Source organism: Penicillium canescens (assembly GCF_028828765.1).
Source record: "Penicillium canescens strain IBT 15451 chromosome Unknown utg000008l_segment0_segment0, whole genome shotgun sequence".
Lineage (NCBI taxonomy): Eukaryota > Fungi > Ascomycota > Eurotiomycetes > Eurotiales > Aspergillaceae > Penicillium > Penicillium canescens.
This window is the reverse complement of record NW_026703970.1, coordinates 73,097-91,650: the sequence shown is the minus strand read 5'-3', so window position 1 is coordinate 91,650 and position 18,554 is coordinate 73,097. Positions and strand designations below refer to the sequence as shown.

General features: G+C 47.4%; 3 protein-coding genes across 3 annotated transcripts; 1 reads left to right on the top strand and 2 right to left on the bottom strand.

Annotated features, from left to right (window-relative positions):
- Positions 1-324: 324 nt before the first annotated feature.
- On the bottom strand, positions 325-6,282 carry N7446_010898 (amino acid adenylation domain-containing protein; the record flags this gene model as incomplete). Its single annotated transcript, XM_058519641.1, has 4 exons — positions 325-495; positions 566-4,340; positions 4,421-5,943; positions 6,007-6,282. The coding sequence occupies 4 exons, from the start codon at positions 6,280-6,282 to the stop codon at positions 325-327; spliced, it is 5,745 nt and encodes a 1,914-aa protein (XP_058367165.1).
- A 1,394-nt stretch (positions 6,283-7,676) lies between these two features.
- On the top strand, positions 7,677-9,024 carry cdpNPT (putative dimethylallyl tryptophan synthase; the record flags this gene model as incomplete). Its single annotated transcript, XM_058519640.1, has 2 exons — positions 7,677-8,851; positions 8,925-9,024. The coding sequence occupies 2 exons, from the start codon at positions 7,677-7,679 to the stop codon at positions 9,022-9,024; spliced, it is 1,275 nt and encodes a 424-aa protein (XP_058367164.1).
- Positions 9,025-12,666: 3,642 nt separating this feature from the next.
- Positions 12,667-13,099, bottom strand: N7446_010896 (uncharacterized protein; the record flags this gene model as incomplete). Its single annotated transcript, XM_058519639.1, has 2 exons — positions 12,667-12,931; positions 12,990-13,099. 2 exons carry the CDS (start codon positions 13,097-13,099, stop codon positions 12,667-12,669), a joined length of 375 nt encoding a protein of 124 aa, XP_058367163.1.
- Between the last annotated feature and the right edge of the window lie 5,455 nt (positions 13,100-18,554).

Here is an 18,554-nt window from a genome sequence, read left to right as displayed (position 1 = left end):
CTCATTTTGAGGCATATTCCCCTGCGTTCGAAATGCTTACTACGAGTGTTCCGGGCTTCTCCGGGTCAGGAATCGGTGGATAAGCTCAGGATCTACCAAGTTATCTTATATGGAAGGAGCATATACAGTACTTGTGAAACCACGCAGTCTCAAGGTTTACATGGGTACCTTGTGCTCCCTCATTGTCTTCGTATATTGACGCGTTCAAATCATTATTTACGAAACCGAAATAGTAGAACCGTGACAGATTGTTTACCAATATAGAAAGAGCAATATCTTGTAGTCCCGTCTATCTCACTTTGAATATATTTGAAGTCTTGCCGCCTATTGCACATGATCGCGAGATTCCTGGGTACATGAGATTATGCGTTCAATCGACTGGGAAAATTTTTCCGCAATTGTAGCTGCGCGAACTGGATTAAAAAAGTAAGACCAATACATGATGTTGGCCTCGATCCTGTCCAGGAATACTGTCGCGGTAATAATCAAGTCATACTGGAACACAATTAGCAAGGGATGTCAAGTGATAATAGAAGGGGACATAAATGAGCGTCCAGTTCCCTACCTCGGTTTCTTCCACAGTTTCGAGCGCAATGAAGCGATTTCCTGTTTCGGTCTTATCTGACAGCGGCTGCTCGACCGACAGACAGGTGTTGAATAATGACGAGGCATCGGGGCCTGCCTTGAGAACTAGCCGTGTCACTTCCTGCAGGGAGCAAAACTGGTGTGAAGCTCGTTCGCGCATCATACGATGGTTTTGCAGAAGAACGGGTCCGATACTCTCGGTGGCCTGCATCTCAATGCGACACGCGACAACATTGAAGAACGACCCAACGATATTGCCAATGTCATGAACTGGCACATCGCGGCCTGAAACCAGCGTCCCAAAGCAGATGTCGTCTGTCCCAGTTTGCTCTCTTAGCACGAGCGCCCAAGCTACCTGGAGGACGTTGGTTATGGTAGTTTCCAGTTGATCACAATGATTGCGAAACGCGACAATATCTTGTACTATAGTTTGGCGGTGTGATTTCATCACTCGAGAGCTGTTTCCATTGGTTTCATTGATTCCATGATACTGGCAGCCTTGGTACTGCTGATTGTGATGATTTCGAAAAGCGGGTAGAACGCAAGGCTTGAGGCCAGCGAGATATCGGTCCCAGAATTGCAGATGCAACGGATTTTCCCTCCATCGACGCAAATAGGCAACCCAGGAGGCATAGGGGGGTGGCAGTCGATCGGAAATAGGAAGAAAATCAAGAATAAGTCGAAGTTCCTTCATGAGGACTAGCACTGAGAACGCATCGAGGAAGGCATACCTGCCCTCGAGCTTGCAGAGAGTCCTTCCCGTGGTACTTTGATAGATTGCGAACTTGTAAGGAGCACCCCCTAGACCACCCTTCGATAGAAGAGGCCTCCTAGCGACCTTCAAAACACTGGCATCCTCTAAGTTAGTCATCAATTTGACAGCAATGGGAGATGACTTCAACACCACATGGAACCACTGGGACGGATTTGAACGACTAGGAAGGAGAAGGGTTCGAAGTGCTGCATGGCGATTCACGAGCTGGAGCCAAGCTTTGGCAAGATGTGCAGGATCGACCCGCTCTTCAGGACTCCCGACCTCCCAGATCGTATAGGATTGACAGGTGCCAAGTCCAGAAAGAAGTCCCAGGTGAACGGCGGTGCATGGGAATACATCAATTGAATCTTTGATGTCCCACCCGTCGATCGACTCTTGGATATCTCGCTCAAATGACGCTCGGTCCACGTACATCGGCCTTAACAAAGAAAAAGCTTCCGATGTTGGCGTGGGGTCCCCGGACGGACGACTATGGAGCGTCGACGCAAGGGAGCTCAGCGAGGTTGCTTGGAAGATGTCTGAGATGGTTACTCTCAAGTTTTGTTGATTACACTGAGCAGTAAACTGCATGGCGACAAGTGAATCGCATCCTAGGGAAACCAGGTCGTCATGGACCCCGATTGAATCAGACTCCAAACATAGCACTGTAGCTAAGGCCTGTCTCAAAGTCGCCTCAAGAGGCAACAAAGGCACCTCGGAACCACAATTTGGTGGATTTTGCCATAATGTCAACATCTTCCACGTGAGTTTTGACACACCCTCTCGCGCACGAGCTCGATCAAGGAGGAGACCAGGCTTGGACGGTCTATACTGCAATGGCACGGGAATACAGCAGAATGGAATGGTACGTCGAAGTGGGTTGTTTTGGAAATCATCCATCATCTGAAGCAGACGAGCGCGTAGAGGCTCCTTCACCTCCGCCAGTACCCATGCATCGTCTGACACGGTATTCAAACTCAAAACACCGACAAACAGCGCCAGTTTGGGAACATGGGATGCTTTGGGGATAATCCACTCTGCTGCAACAGGGATTCCGTTCCCCAGATACTGGCAAGCCGCCTGTTCCAATCTTGCCAATGATGTGCGTTCCTCATAATGATCTACTTCTCCGTCAAACTGTCGGTTTTGACTAAGAATTGTCCCCATTGAGGCATGAGGGTGTTGCAACACGAGCTGGAGTAGACGATTCATGCAGTTTAGGATTTCTATCACATCTTGTGAGGACATGATATTTTGATCGAAATACGCTGTCACTTCCAAATGATCGGCGCCCGGCTCGCACACAACATTCAACGCCTGGGTGCTGAATTTCACGTATGACGTCTCCTTCCAAGAGCCGCATTCCTCCAATACCAGCAATGGTGACGAGTCCCGCTTTGCCAGGAAGCTGTTATCCGACGACGGCTGAATGACTAGCATGTTTTGGAAATTGCAGGCGATGGCGGACTCCAGGCTAGACTGTCGGATATGCTGAATACCAAACTGCTCGAAAGGGGCTATGGCAATTCCATGATTCTGAACCCGCTGTAGTGCTTCTTTGATACTTTCTTCGCCCCGGAGGGTGATGCGGAGGGGATACGTAGCGATGGTGGGCCCACCTACATCAGAAGTGCCAGGCATATTGCGGCCCATGACGGTGGCACCGAACACCACGTCAGGAGAGCCAGTATACTGCGAGAGTACCATGGCCCATACCAGGCGGATCACGGAAGATATTGTGGTTCCTGATTGATTACGAGGACCGAGATGAAAGCTTTTGCGAGTCCAGCGGATGGCGTCGAGATTTGACCTTATATGGGTTCTGTTCGCGGGAAATAGATTTGCCCGGAGACCAATGAATTCCTGTTTCCAGAATTCCATTGCTTGAGAGCTGTCCAGATCTTGAACGTATTTAATGAACGGCGAAAACGGTCGCCAGACAAGAGGATTGCCCCTGTATGCGGCTTCCACTGCCTCGAGGATCTGCTCGAATACCACCAAGTCGAATAACGCGTGGTGGATATTGAGAATAAGGACTGGACTCACCTTATGACGCACTGCAACACAAAATATCAGGGGAGAACCAAATGTCATGAAACTGCTTGGTTCGCTCTCACTTGCTGTCTCTACCTCGACCCAGTCAATATCTTTGCCGCGAACGATAACCTGAAGAGGATTGCCATCCGCCAGTTGCCATGTATTGATGATTCTAGTTCGCAAAATAGGGAGGGCATCGATAGCTTTATTCCAAGCCCAGTGTAGCCGCTCCCAGTCGATCCCGGGAGACAAGCGGAAATTGAAACTCCCTTGAAAAGCGCCTGGTTGACGGGCAGTTCTGGCCATTAGGCGTGCCTGGATCGGCGAGCATGGGTATATGTCCTCAATTTGAGAGGGGTTTACATCACAATGCTCTGCTGTAAGTTCCCTATAGTTGTCGATCTTCATCGGGTCTAACAGGGAGAACGGCAAAACATTTGCAGGTACACCAGGCCGCATAGACTTTAGCAGAGACTTCTTCTGCGAGCGATGAGACATCTCGGCTATCGAGGTACTTTGGAAAATATCCGCCACTGTCAAGTAGACCAGTGGCATGGTGTCGGTCTCCCTAGAAAGCATGATGGCGGAAAGCGAATCACCACCCAACTGGAAAAAGTTATCGTGCTCCCCAATCTCGCTCGGATCAAGCGATAGTACACGAGCAACTATTTGAACCATTTGAGCATGTTTCTGCCCAACACCATGTGGGGATCGGTTAAGGCTGGGGGAGTGCGTTGTGACCTGGTATAATTTGACCTCCTCCTTAGACCAGCGGGGTATCATGGCTTGCAAAGCCTTCCGGTCCACTTTGGCTGAATGTGATAGAGGGATAGTACACAAGGGAACTATGACATCGGGGATCATATAGGAAGGCAGAATCTGCGAGAGCCCTGCCTTGGCCCGCTGCACATTGGACGTAAATTGATTATTGTCATTTCGGATGGCCCAGCAGCAATTTGCCCCACTGCATGTCTTTCTTTTCTTCAATGACTTCCATTCCACAAACGAAACTAGAGCCGAATGTCCGTGATAAAGCTTGCCAACCTCCACAGCCACAGCAGCACCAGGAAAGAAACCTGCGACGTGATGTTCGATCTCCCCAGCTCAATACGCTGGCCTCGCAATTTCACCTGCGTATCCTTGCGGCCCAGAAAGACGATACTTCCGTCGGCTTTCTGACGCACCACATCGCCCGTCTTGTAGAAGCGCGAATTATTTTCCGCTTGCCACAGCGGGTTTTGGATAAAGACAGCGGCAGTCTGTTCGGGCCGATTCAAGTATCCCCTGCCCACAATCGGACCTCCAATAACAAGCTCACCCGCTGCACCGATTGGTACCAGCATGTTATGGTTCTCCAGTTCAACAATCCACACGGAACCCCCGCATCCCCGACCGATAGATAAAGGATCAGCATGTTTCGTGACATTTGATTGCACCATGGATACCACTGTGCATTCCGCCGGACCATAGGCCACGTTTAGACGAACGTGATCTGCCCAGCGGGCGAGCTCTGCCGGCGAGATGGACTCGCCCCCAACGACCAGTGTCTTGACATCGGGGATCTTGTGGGGATTCAGAAGGCGAGTCACTGATGGAGTAAGTTCCATCCAATTGACACGCAGCTGGATAATGGCTTCTTGGAGATTATTTACCCTTTGTGACGCCGAGGGAATACAAACACAGCCTCCGAGCATGAGAGGGACCAAGGTTTCATGGATACTAACATCAAACGCATATGATGCGAATTGTAGCACCCTGGAGGAGCGGTTCAGATTTTGAGCTTCAGAACTAACCATTGCATTGCTGCAAAATGAGGTATGTTCTATGATAACCCCCTTTGGCTTCCCTGTTGACCCTGACGTATAAGCCACATACGCCGCGTTTCTCGGTTGAACGAGAGTACAGGGTCCCATCTCTCCGTCACTGTATGGTAGATTTCGCTCGACGTCGCTGGGGACTGACATTGTCATATCAGCCAGATTCGAGCCGAGTTCTTTGCAGAAGTCGGAAGTCAGAATGATACAGGTCCCAATATCACAGCAGATGCTTTTAAGACGTTCAATGGGATGCGAAGCGTCCAGCAATACAAACGCAGCTCCAGCCTTGAGCACCCCCAACACGGCCACTGCAGTCCACTTGGTCTTCTCGAACAACAGCGGGACGATTGTCTCCGGTTCAACCCCGTGATGACGCAGATATTCCATGGTTTTAGTTGACTCTTGGTCCAAGGCGGCATAGGTCATGGTACCATCCCAGGCGCAGATGGCTTCTGCATTAGGGGTTTCCTTGCATCTTCTCTGAATGACATCATGGATGCGTTCTGCCAATGGTTTTTTGGGAATATTTGAGTTCCAATCGAGAATCTGTTGGTAGTGATGATTAGGAGTTACCTCGATGCTCTTCAGCAGTCCCGTCGGACTCTCCAATACACCATGTAGAATATGCTGGAATGCCGTACACAAGAAGCGAAGAGACCCCTCGTCGATGTATGATGATTTTCCATACAAGGACATGCATGCCAATCTCCCTTGTTTTGCTACCAGGACCAGTTTAATTCCATGGTCGGGCTGAGGTAGTAGACGTTAGCGTATCCAACTACGGCTATATTTTCTTCAACTGCCATGACTTACTGAATTCACCCAGTGATTCAGCCAAGCTGTGCACGAAGTATTTGCAATGCAGGTATTAATCCGTGCGTCGTACTTCCACTCATGAAACCGATATTGCCTCCTGCTGGCCAGAGGAATCGCAGTTGGCAAACAGCTGTCTGGGTTCAGGGAAGCACGATACTCGTCCACGGCCGTGTCATCGTGACATTGATTGTCTTCGGAGCCAGATATAATGCCAAATGCAATAGCAGGCGAATCCGTGTATTTGGCCAGTAAAATTGCCCAGGACAGCACCATATTTTGAAGAAAAGAGTCCTCTGAGATTTTTACCTCCCATTCGAACTCATGCTGGTAAGCATTTGCCTTGGCGTTGGATTGATTGACGGAATGGGTAGATAGGCTAGGAAAGAGGCATGGCTCAAGCTCAAAATCAAGGTCAATCATTTCGTCCAAGTGCCCTTTTCTGATGCTTTTGGCCTTATTCTCATCAACGACGAAGGTACTTGACGTGAAAATTGGCCGCTATGAGTTCCCACCCCGTCTGTGAGAGAATGCAAGTGTAGTAAATTATGATCAGTATCATGGGGTGAAGCTTTTAATCTATCTCGAATTTGCGTACTTGGGTACGTACTGAAACATGAATGGAAATACATGGGATGCATGTGCACGTGCCGCAGTTGAATGAGATATGTCTCACCCCGGAATTTCAGGATCCAGATGGCTACTGCACCTCATTGCTCAGCCATCTCGGCAACAACGTGCGTGCAAGGGGCTTGCATTACTAATTTGTATCAGCTGTGGGTGGCAAGGGGTGAGGGGTTCTGCAGTGCAGATTCCTGCTGCAGCCGTAATTGAATGGGATTTGGCACATCCCGGAAGTTCAGGATCCAGATGGCTACTGCACCTCATAGCTCAGCCATCTCGGCAACAGCGTGCGTGCAAGGGGCTTGCATTACTAGTTTATATCAGCTGTGGGTGACAAGGGGTGAGCCATTCTGGGATGAGGCATTCTGCAGTGCAGATTCCTGCTGTAGCCGTAATTGAATGGGATTTGGCACATCCCGGAAGTTCAGGATCCAGATGGCTACTGCACCTCGTAGCCCAGCCACTCGGCAAAAGCGTGCGTGCAACGGGCTTGCATTACTAGTCTAGATAAGCTGTGGGTGGCAGCAGGTTGCTTTGTGTTTCTTCTTCCCCTTCTCTTTTTCCGTGCTTTTTCCTTTCACCGCAAACAACCCCACTACAACAAATGAACTTAAGGGCGCCTGGATTTTCCTTGGCATATCTTGGCCTTTGGCTCAGCTTCCTCAAAAAGTAAAAGGGCAATTTGCATCGGAATTTGCTCAGGCGAGCCGTCATGTGGCAACAGATGGAACCCTGCGGAGTACACGTAGAAGTCCCTTGCACAATGTGACCTGTCTATTCGATATATACCATCGTAGGTATTACCCTGTACCGAGCCCGAGGTCACAGTCGCTATTCAGCTGTAATACGTCCGAAGCAGGCCTGTTACTGCTACTGCATGAGACACGTCCTTTGGCCCTATTGGAAAATTGAAAAGTTGTCCTATTTGAATTGGCATGGAATATAGGGCGCACACAATTCGTATTTCGAATTACCTTTGGACAACACTTAACATCTCCCACTGACTCACTTTCTTTCTGGACAAACACTCATACCACCAAATCACAATGACAATCTCTTCTACTGTTCAGCCTCTCAAGGCTTCTGTGCCAGCGGCCACAGAAGCAGCAGATATGCCCTATCGGACACTCAGCAAGTCGGTGACCTTTGCCAATTTGGACCAGTATCAATACTGGCATGCCATCGGTCCAATGCTAGGAAGAATGCTCTCCAATGGCAACTACAGCGTCCACAAGCAATATGAATATCTGTGTCTCTTCGCCCATGTCGTAATCCCTAATCTGGGACCATTCCCTGGTGGGAGAGATATTTACAGGTGTCTACTCGGAGGCACTGGGTCCGTGGAGCTCAGCCAGAATGTTCAGAAATTGGGTCTGACTGCACGGGTTGCGTTCGAGCCTACAAGCTATCTTGCTAGCACCGGAATCGACCCGCTCAACCGGCACACTGTACACGCGACGCTGGCCGAGTTGAGGGCTGTCGGGTCTGCCAGAGTCGACATGGAGCTGCACCAAATGCTCGTCAATGAGCTGACATTGACGGACCGCGAGGAAAAGCTGATGTCCCTGGAAGAAATCTCGGGGACCGCGGGGAAGACGCAGATTCTGCTTGCTTTGGATCTGGGACAGACTGGCATCACGGTCAAGGAGTATTTTTACCCGACACTCAAAGCTTCTGTGACGGGGCAAACCGTGGCTAAGTTGTGCTTTTCTGCTATTCGCAAAATTGACAAGGAAGGAGTTTTCGAACCTTCGAGAAAGGTCATTGAGGCTTATATGCAAACTCAAAGCCAGACAGACCTTTGCTTTTTGTCCTGTGATCTGGTCGATCTAGCGGAAACTCGGATCAAGCTTTACATGGCGGAGCTAGATATGAGGCTGGCAAAGGCCGAGGAGCACTGGACAATGGGCGGCAAGCTGAAGGACGAAGAGACCTTACTTGGATTGAGAATGCTGCAAGATCTGTGGGTAGAGTTGGGGATTATCGAAGGCATGCGCAATGAGCCGGAGCGGCCATCGCTACCTGGAGATCCGGACACCATTTTGCCATTCATCATGAACTATGAGATGAACCCTGGCGAGGCATTCCCCAAACCCAAGTTTTACTTCCCCTTGGTCGGCATTTCGGAGCTGAAAATCGCCAATGTGCTCACTGCGTTTTTCGAACGCTATAACATGCCTGAGCAGGCCGCAGTCTATCGCGATAATCTGCAGACATATTAGTTAGTTCCTTCCCTAGACACATACACATGCCGAATATTCCTTGCTAACCTAACTTGCGTGATGTGATATCAGCCCCAGCAAGGACTTGGCAGTCGCAACGGATCATCAAGCATGGCTGTCCCTTTCATACACCAAGAAGAAAGGACCGTATCTCACCATGTACTATCACTAGTGTATTACAATGGTCACGCCATGTGAAGGTACATTTGAAGCAGACAAACTAGTGCAGCTTCGATAGTATTTGAGGAGCGGCATGAAACCATGGGAAGTTTACGTATAATTTAAGGCTTCTTAGCTAGCCAGAATGAGAAAGGTCGAATGTTCTATGGGGGTATCCTCTTGTGCTTCAGGTACTGTCTTTAACATCTGCAAGAATTATGTGAATATCAGAAGCTTATTCTCTATCCCACGGGGGTGGCTGTAGTCTGGCAGACTACAGGTTAGGGCTTTCCCTTCACTATGGGACATAAAAAGTGGGTCCCGCCTGACTCCAGGTTCTTTTCCTCGCCTGACTCCTAAGGTCTAATAAACTCAGATCGATCTGGAATTTTTATGAGTTATAATAGACTATGTGAAATATCTCCTATTTGCTTCGGAGCATACATAGCCTAGTAATTATTAAGAAAATAGCGATTAAAAATTAGAGATGTTTTGTTAGGGTGTACTATTACGGTATATGATTAGCACCTAAGACGCTATCACAGCACTCTAGACGAATAGAATAACCTCGATAATGCTAGTCTATAATAATTAGGAGGGGTAGCAATTAATTTAGGGGGTTTAAAAGCTTCCTAGCTATTGTCTCACTTTTCTTTTATACTATTTCACCCTATCCCACGGGGGTAGCTATAGTCTAGTAGACTATAGGTTAGGGTTTTCCCTTAACTATAGTAGGAAAAGTGGGTCGTACGCCTAACTATAGGTTTACTTCGTCGCTAGACTACGGAGGTGTAGAGTCCTCCGATTAGCCTTAAATTTTGACTAATTATAATAGAGTATTCCACACGACGGCAAGCGGGGGACTAGAAACGGCCCTCATTGCACCGCCGTCCTGCCGCCCTTGACCGCCTGCCTGTCTCTGCTATCCCTATGCCCTTTTAGGTTTAGTGCCCTCGTCCGCGCCCCGTTCGGGTTTAGTGCCACCTCTGGCCGCTTTTACCGTCCCCTAACCTACACCTCTATCTATAAAACACCGTTCGTCCTCTTCGCAGCTTTGTCGACGCACTTTCTCTTCTTTTTCCTTTCTGACTCCCTTTCTCTCGACCCCACTAACTTCTACGCACTAACTTGCCACCTAATGCATCGCCCCTTTCATTTCCGCCGGAGTTGCTGTTCGATCTACCGATAAGACTGTTCTGGCCGGCATTGCCTATAACGCGGGCTAATCCCTAGCGACTTGATGCATTGAGATCATAAAGTCTTCGTACAACATGATGCTAGCATCTCCGCCGACGGTTGGTTATACTAGGAAGCTCTCGAAGAACCCTCCTATTCCTCCTATTACGAGACTATTTCGCCGAGTGCCTCGCTTATTTCGCTGGCATTCTTTCTGCGCGGCCGGAGAATAGTGTCTCGGAAACCCTCGATACACACGCTCCTGATTTGCTATAGATTGTCCGAGGTTGTATTGTATAGCCCCTAGTCGTCTACCTAGGTCCGCTTGTTCGCGACTACCTAGTGGTAAGACTTTCGTTATAGTCTATTTCTCCTAACTATTGTTACCTAGTCGACGAGACTTCGGACGACTATGCCGTGATACGGACTAATAGCGAAATTGCCGTATTCTTACCTAGTCTTAGTCGATGCTAAGTACTATATCACGAGGCGGACGATAGTATATTCTATAGACGGCTGCCGCCGCGCGTATACATAAGCGATTAGAGATTAGGCTAACGACCACTATAGAGCCGGGTCACAAAAGACCCGCTACCGAGGTGTGCGGAAGCTTTTGCTGATAGCCTTCGGCCCCTTGATATGCAACCGGTGTAGCTCCGCGCCTTAATACGACGGTGAAACGGTTCGAGTTAAATCCGCGGTGAATTCTCTGCGCTGTCTCACGGGAAATCCTTGTCTATAAAGGAGATAACAATCTCCTTCGAATAGCTCAATCAATCTATTAGTTCCCCTTTCCCTCCCCCTAACCCTGCTACACACTAAACCTCTAACTCCCCCTTTCCCTTCCCAAAGCAACACCTTTAGGATTCTTCTAGCTATCTAGCTTTTAAATATGTCAAACACTAACTTTCGCCTAGAATCGTTTCGTCCGTGGAATCCTTTCTATGACAAAGCTCAGCTATTGCGTAGTTCCCCTAGTACTTGTCGCTACCTAAGTCTAGTCTCGATCACTACCACTCCGCTAAGCTCTAATTCTAGCGACTATGTGTAACGGAATCCTCAGAAGCCATGCACAGATCTCTCGCACTCCTAGAGGATCGACACCATATAGGTGTCGACACGTTAGTGTTGGCTCACCGTAACGCTGATTCCCTATGTTAAATAATCTGCTCCGGAGAACCTAGCGGTTCTCTAAGAATCAGTCTCTATATTCCTCTAATATATTGTTCGCTTCTAGGCATCTTCATCTTACCTAGTTGACAGGCTCTATCCTGTAAACACTAGAACCCCTACTTCTTTACACGGCAGCCAATCGGTTCCTCGGTTTTAGTGCGAAAACCGGAGATATTTTTACATAAGCTCATGAGATCTGTCCATGATTGGCATAGTTTCTACAAGCTATCCGCTAGGGATATAGGACTGACGATTGAACTAGGCCGATGAGGGGGTTGTGTCGGATTCAGAGAGTACAATCTCTACGGGAATGCTTTATGCAGGACAGAAGACAGAGCTTCTAGAACGTTCGACAGACCCGATAAACAAGGAGCAACTTGCCACTTGACAGGAGAATTATTCTCCTGTGACAGGAACCAGGAAAGCATAACCACGGATCGGGATTTACAGTAGTTTTCGAAATCAGTTTGACCTTTTACTCTTTCGACTTGATTCCCGGAAAATAAATCCTACCACTGCGAGCTCTGATTGGATGTTATTTGAAGCACTTTATTCTAGACCGCCTCCTACAAAGTCCGCGTACGTTACATTACGTCTTCAATACCATAACTGGTGTATTTTACACGAAATTGGCAGACACGTAGTACCTCCCCGCTCTCTTGCTTTACCGACAAGTTGCAACTTCTTGCGCAAAAGCTCCCTGCTTACCATTATTAGTCCAGGCGACATTAGCCTAGGCGAAATGGCTCCAAGGCTCCTACATTCGAAGCTTATTCTCATCCGTGATATAATAGAGAGCGAATCTTTCACCGCGTCTGAAATGGCTTAACAAGCTGAATGCAGCAAGCAGACCATCATCAGTATTCGCAACAACTTACGACAATTTAGAAGCTTAATTCAGTTGAACAGGTATCAACTTCCTAATCACCTTTTAGATTTGTATCACCAAGTACTAGCCACCAAAACGTCACATTTCTCTAAAACTTCAGCTCATCATAGCGGATCGCCAGCCGTTAGGTTCAGACAGCCTTCAAACTTCGAGTATTAGAGGCGACGAAGGTCACGATCCTAGCATGATAGATGAACATAATGCGGATAGAAAGACCATTCCAATGAGCTCACCCGAATTCTGGAACGGCGCGAACATAGAGCATCTCCCTGTTATACCGAACAGCTTTATACTTAAGCAATCTACTCCTAATTCAACGTACGCCAAGTACCCCGGCTGCCGGAGCTTCGACTATACCCACATCTTTCAGCACCTAGAATCGACGTGCGGTCAGCTGGCAAAAAGGAAAATTGAGATTCATATCGGACGGGTTCTGATGCCCATCTCATGATCGATATATTCCAAGGCTTCCGGATCGGTCGGAAGGAGATTTGCTTCAGCTTCTTTCCTTTCCTTGTCACGTCTAGACTTGCTCCACAGACGTCTAACACAGTCTTTTCCAAACTTGAAAGGTTTCGTAAGCCACTGCGCAGCCGCAGGCGGTGATGTCGCTGGATTATTTGCAATAACCGTATGTGCCACGAGGAGGCAGGCACATAGACTTAAGACTGTGGTCAAAACCCTGGAGTTGTTGTTAGATTTGTGGAAAGATAATTTGAGGCAAACGCAAGTATACTCACGCTAAGGCAATCTCGAATCTCCAAATAGTGACCAGTGCATCACATGGCCGATTGGTAAAACGTCCGCCGAATTTTTTCTTGCCCCGAGTAGTCGGTAATACCTCGAACATTGTAGGTATTCCTTCTGAGATACTAGTGGGGTCTCGCCATACCTTATAATTTTCGCATGATCCTAGAGGAAGCGGTAAATAACGCGATTGAAGGACTGCAGAAGCGACGAGACCCATAGCAAGACTGAACCGAGTAACAACACAAGCCAACCCCCATAATGTGCTATGTGGCATAAAGATAGACAAGAAGAACAACGCTACACCGATACATGCCTAGATTCCTGGTTAGTGGTTTCTAGCGACACGAACAAGAAAACATACTATGATAAGCGGCATGTCTGTACCTGGCCTGATATCGGGGCTATATAGAGGCCCAAAAACCTCCGGCCGTGAATAGACTTTACCCCAGAAGGCACCAGACAGGCATGCCAGCACTATAAATAGGATGAAGAATATAAAGGGGACATATTTCTCGAACCAGAGAATCATCCGAATCCCTCGAGGAGGCTTGTCCACAGGCGTGGACATGATCGGCGAACATGTAAAGAAAGATATATGAAAATGCGAATAATATAGGAGAGCAGTGAGAGAAAATTCATGTGAGCTACGGCATGATTCATGATCATTTTATAAACCATGCCATATTCCCCACTCCCACCGAGTTGTGGTCATAGCGATCTACAGTCTGTGTGGTGGAGTTAAATAGGATCGTCTCCAAACACGGCTTTGAGGCTTGAAAGTAACCTAATATAGTAGGGATATGCACATGATATATTACTTTAGTTCAATTGAGTGGGCTAATACGAGGTAATAGAGGCTACCAAAGACATCTCCAAATATGATCACAGTCCTTGGCAGGGCCCTGTTCGCTTATTGGGAGAGCTAGGTTTGAATGCCATGAAACGAGGGAGCGGAGTGAAAGGGTTTACAAACGTGGGTAGTTGTTAACGTAATTCCCACATGAGCGGGACAACCGGTTGCACGGGACACCCCAAAACACCATACTAAATGCAACATTTCACAACTTCAAATTACAACGCTTAAGGCTGATTATATGATCTTATGGTATCTAAAGCTATTCCGGCTCAACAGGCGAGGGGTGGGGGGTTCCGCAAAATTTGGTCTTGGCAAGTGAGGGTACCAAAGAAAAGAAGTCTTGGGCAAGGGGGAAAGAGTTGATACATCCCACCCCCTTAAGTACCTAGAATCTTGATATTTTTCGACCGGATCTTTTTAATCTTTCTATCCTAGAGCGAGATCTATCTGAATGCCACATAATATTCTAGGATTCTCACGTGGAAGGCCCTATCCCATGGGGGGTGCTGGAGTCAGGGCTGACTCCAGGTTAGGGTCTTCCCTTCACTATGGGACATAAAAAGTGGGGCCACCCTGACTCCAGGTTCTTTTCTTACCCTGACTCCTGAGGTCTAATGAACTCCGATCGGTCTAAAATTTTTATGAGTTATAATAGACTACGTGAAATATCTCCTATTCGCTTCGGAGCATGCACAGCCTAGTAATTATTGAGAAAAATAGCGATTGAAAATTAGAGATGTTTTGTTGGGGTATACCATTACGGTGTACGATTAGCACCTAAGACGCTACTACAGCACTCTAGACGAATAGAACAACCTCGATAATACTAGTCTATAATTGTTGAAATTACACGATGAATGACGCTACGGAAGCATGTATGTCAAGGCCAACGAGGTGGTTTATGTCTGATCTCTCTCTCATGAGAGAGAGATCCTATTTAATGAGAAACATTTCTCATGAACTATACTCTATATGGTAGGTTCAATGCTGATCACGAGATTCATGCTTGGTGAAGCAGGCATTCCATGCCTGGAGATGCCTAGAGAAGCCATGAATCTCAACACACCCCCTCAGTATTGAAGCTATTATGTCCTTCAAAACGTCTTTTCCAATGCTAGCGCGTCGCGGAATGTTTCGAATGTAGGTCTTGCTAATGGCTTGGTGAGACCATCAGCAATATTGTAGGCGCCAGCGACGTGAGAGAGTCGTATTTTGCCTTCTTCAACTCTCTCGCGGATCTAATGGTAGTGGGTCTCAATATGGCGGCTTCTCGAGTGATGCCTTGAGGACTTAGCCATAGAAATCGCCGATTGACTATCGCTGTAGAGATAAATTGGGTCTAATGTATCTACGGCTCGTAGGTTAACGAGCAAGCGATAAAGCCATACGCCCTAGCTTCCTGCGTCCGAGAGAGCGTAATACTCTGCTTCGGCTAATGACTTCGTGACGTAGGATTGCTACTTCGAAGCCTATGAAATTAGCCCGCTAGCCAGGTAGAATACCTATCCTATACGGCTTCTTATGGTGTTAGGATCCGATACAAAGGACGCGTCCACGCACCCCTAGAACCCGTATCCGTCCTCACAGCTAGTATTACCACCCGTTTTCGGTTGTCCGTAGGTTATCGTAAGGTTGCTAGTTCGCTTAGCGTATCGGACGGCTTAGTAGACGGCGGAGAAGTGAGGATCGTAAGGTTTAAGGTTATGCTTCGTGAGCATCCTAAGCGCTAGGGAGAGGTTAGGACGTGAGACCGTGCTAGCGTAGATTAGACTACTAGTGAGAGACTAGTAGGTCTTCACGCTCTGCTAGTCGGCCGGCTCTTCCGCCTTCCTAAGCTCGATGCTAGGGCTAAATAGGATAAGAGGTTTTAGAGAGGAGGAGGTCGGTAGAACCTTAGGAAATCTGTCAATGTAGGCTTTTTGGTCTACTTTCATGATTCTAGCTTCCTAGTCGCGTTGAATCCTAAGGCTAAGGTAGTGAGAGACCTCACCTAGGTCTAAAATAGACCATTTCTTAGCGATAGCTTCTTGGACTCTCTAAAGCGTTGTAGGAGACGTCGCTGCGAGCAACATGTCATCCACGTAGACGAAGATAACGGTAATTCCACCCCCTTACTCGTGGCGTACGTATAGACACGGGTCAGCGGAGGATGCAATAAAGCTTTTAGAAATAAGGAAGCTGCTAAGGGTCTTATACCAATTAGCTGCTAACTAGCGCAAGCCGTATAGACTCTTAAGAAGGCGACAGACTTTACCGCGAGGTTCGACGCCATAAAAGTCGAGACCGTCGGGGTATTGCATGTACGTTTCCTCTTCTAATATCGCATTAAGATAGGCTAAATTAACGTCTAAATGCGTCGTATAAAGCTTCTTCAATGTGATAACTATAAGGAGTACTCGGAGGGTCTCGTAGCGGCCGGTGGCAGCGTACGCGTCCTCGTAATCAATGCCTTCTCTCTAGGTATTACCTCGGGCCACCTACCGTGCTTTGAACTTAGTAGGTCTGCTATTAGCATCGGTCTTAAGCTTATAGACCTATCGACCTAAGAGGATCTTAGCCCCTAGTGGTAGAGACGCTGGTTGCCATACCTAGAGAGTCTCAATGTTACGCACGACTAACGGGTCGTCGCTATGTTAGAAGTTCACTAGGGTTATACTTATTATAATAACCAAAGTGATCATAGTTAGATTGCGTGTTTGTTCTTACGTTTGTTTGTTTAGGTTATAGGGTTTTTTCTTTGTTATGATTCTATACTCCACATAACAATGAGACGGTGAATAGCAGGCCAGAAAAGGCCGCTTCGGGGGCCGTTTTAAGCCTCCTATTCACCGGCGACGGTCTTGGCGTCACGTGTATCTAAGGACACAGCCAATGTGACCTACTGCCACTTTTACTCTCTTTTTGGCCGTTGCATAGCGCCTAGCCCCGCAGCGACCTCACTAGAGCGCCGGCCGTTCCTAGTCCCACTCGTGATACTGCCGCTGCGAGCCCGTTCTAACTAGGGTCCGGAAAGAAGGAGCTATTCTATCTCCCCTTTCAGCACCTTTTAAGCACCTTTATTCCCTAGATTCCATAAATACCGACCGCCATAACTCCCGAATTTTCATTCTTCCCGCTCGCCAGCGATCTTCTTATTATCTAATCTATTTCTCCGGCAGAACCCTAGTGTTTCGAGTGGATTCTATACACTCTTAATTAGTTCCCTATTCCCTACCGGACACTACTCCCACATCATGACTTGCCTTTTACGTCCTGATTTATTAGACGACGAGAGCGACGCGAGCTCAGAACTACCTAAGATCTTCTCGAACGAAGCCTTAGAAACCGATTCGGTCACTATATATTGTGATAACGAGGATAAATCGGAGTCGGAGGATAAATTTCCTATAGAAGACGAAGAGAAGCAGCTTCTACCGGAGCACTATCTCTAGGAGGCAGAGTGTCTCGATATCTCCTAGCTTCGGCAAAAACGCTACAGCCTAAGAACCTAAGACAAAATTGATAAGACGCGGGACTATTAGGATAGGTAAGAGCGTGCCACCCCTATGGTTTCTCTAATTACATTTAGCTAATTATTCTAGGTTTTACGAGGGCGGAAAGCGGGACCCGGTAGAATGTTTCTTCTAGCTCTCTAACATAGAGGAGACGATCCGTTTTTTGAAAGCTCTCTTTTCCTAGCGCTATAATCAGCGGAGGGGGAAGAACGGGCGATATACGCCGGGACTAAAGTATAAAAGCTCGCTAGAGACATTCTAGAAATAGTGGTATCTAGTCTATAAGGCTAAAGTCGGACATAGACTTAGTAAAGATACGATCGTCAAAATCGAGGATATAAGTCTATTAGTCCGCTAATCTATTAGACTAATCTATTTATAGCTAACAGCCTATAGGTGCTTACGATAGTTACGACTAAGAAAAATCTCTGCTTCGATCGGCGACAGAAAGCGACTATATATATTGAAGATGTGGCCGAGTTTGCTCGAGTGGTACTATCTACGACGGAGATGACTTTCCCTTATAGCTAGTACCGGGTGTAGTTCCTCCTATACTATCAACTAGCCGCTATCACTAGCAGCCGGCCTAGAGCGCTCTTAAACCTTCGTTACCGGGACCTTATATTAACCCTAGTACGAGATCTAAATAGCCACCTTCCTCGGCTTTTCATTTATATAAGGCCGGAGTTCACAAAATCATTTCTTAGCAAGAAGGAATCGTAAGAATATTCCCCTAGCCCTAAATCCCTCGTTTATATCTATGGTTCTATTTACCTTGCCCTATCGTTGTCCTTCTATTCCTCTTTTACCCTCCTTATAGCGATACGAGCTCGAATTAGGTTAGTTTAGCTAATTGCAATAGGAATACCTTCCCTATCCCGGAGGTTATTTTTGATCCTACGCTAGTCCTTAGCCCGCACGTTTTCTTATTAGGCTTGCTTTTTCGAATCGGGGCATTTAAGACGCTTTCTAAAGACGGTCGCGTGATAAACTATCTAGAAAATTTGTATAGTCTTCGGGTTTTAAATAGACTTAGATAGTAGGAGTTAAAGTTAAGACCGGAAATTCTTGATCAATATGTTTTTTGTCACGTATTAAGAGAACCCAATAGGATCCGAATTGCCCTAGAACAGAATCTAATAGGCGGCTAGCTACGTTATCGTATAAAACGTAGGGGCGAAATTACGGGCTTTAAAGAGGTCACG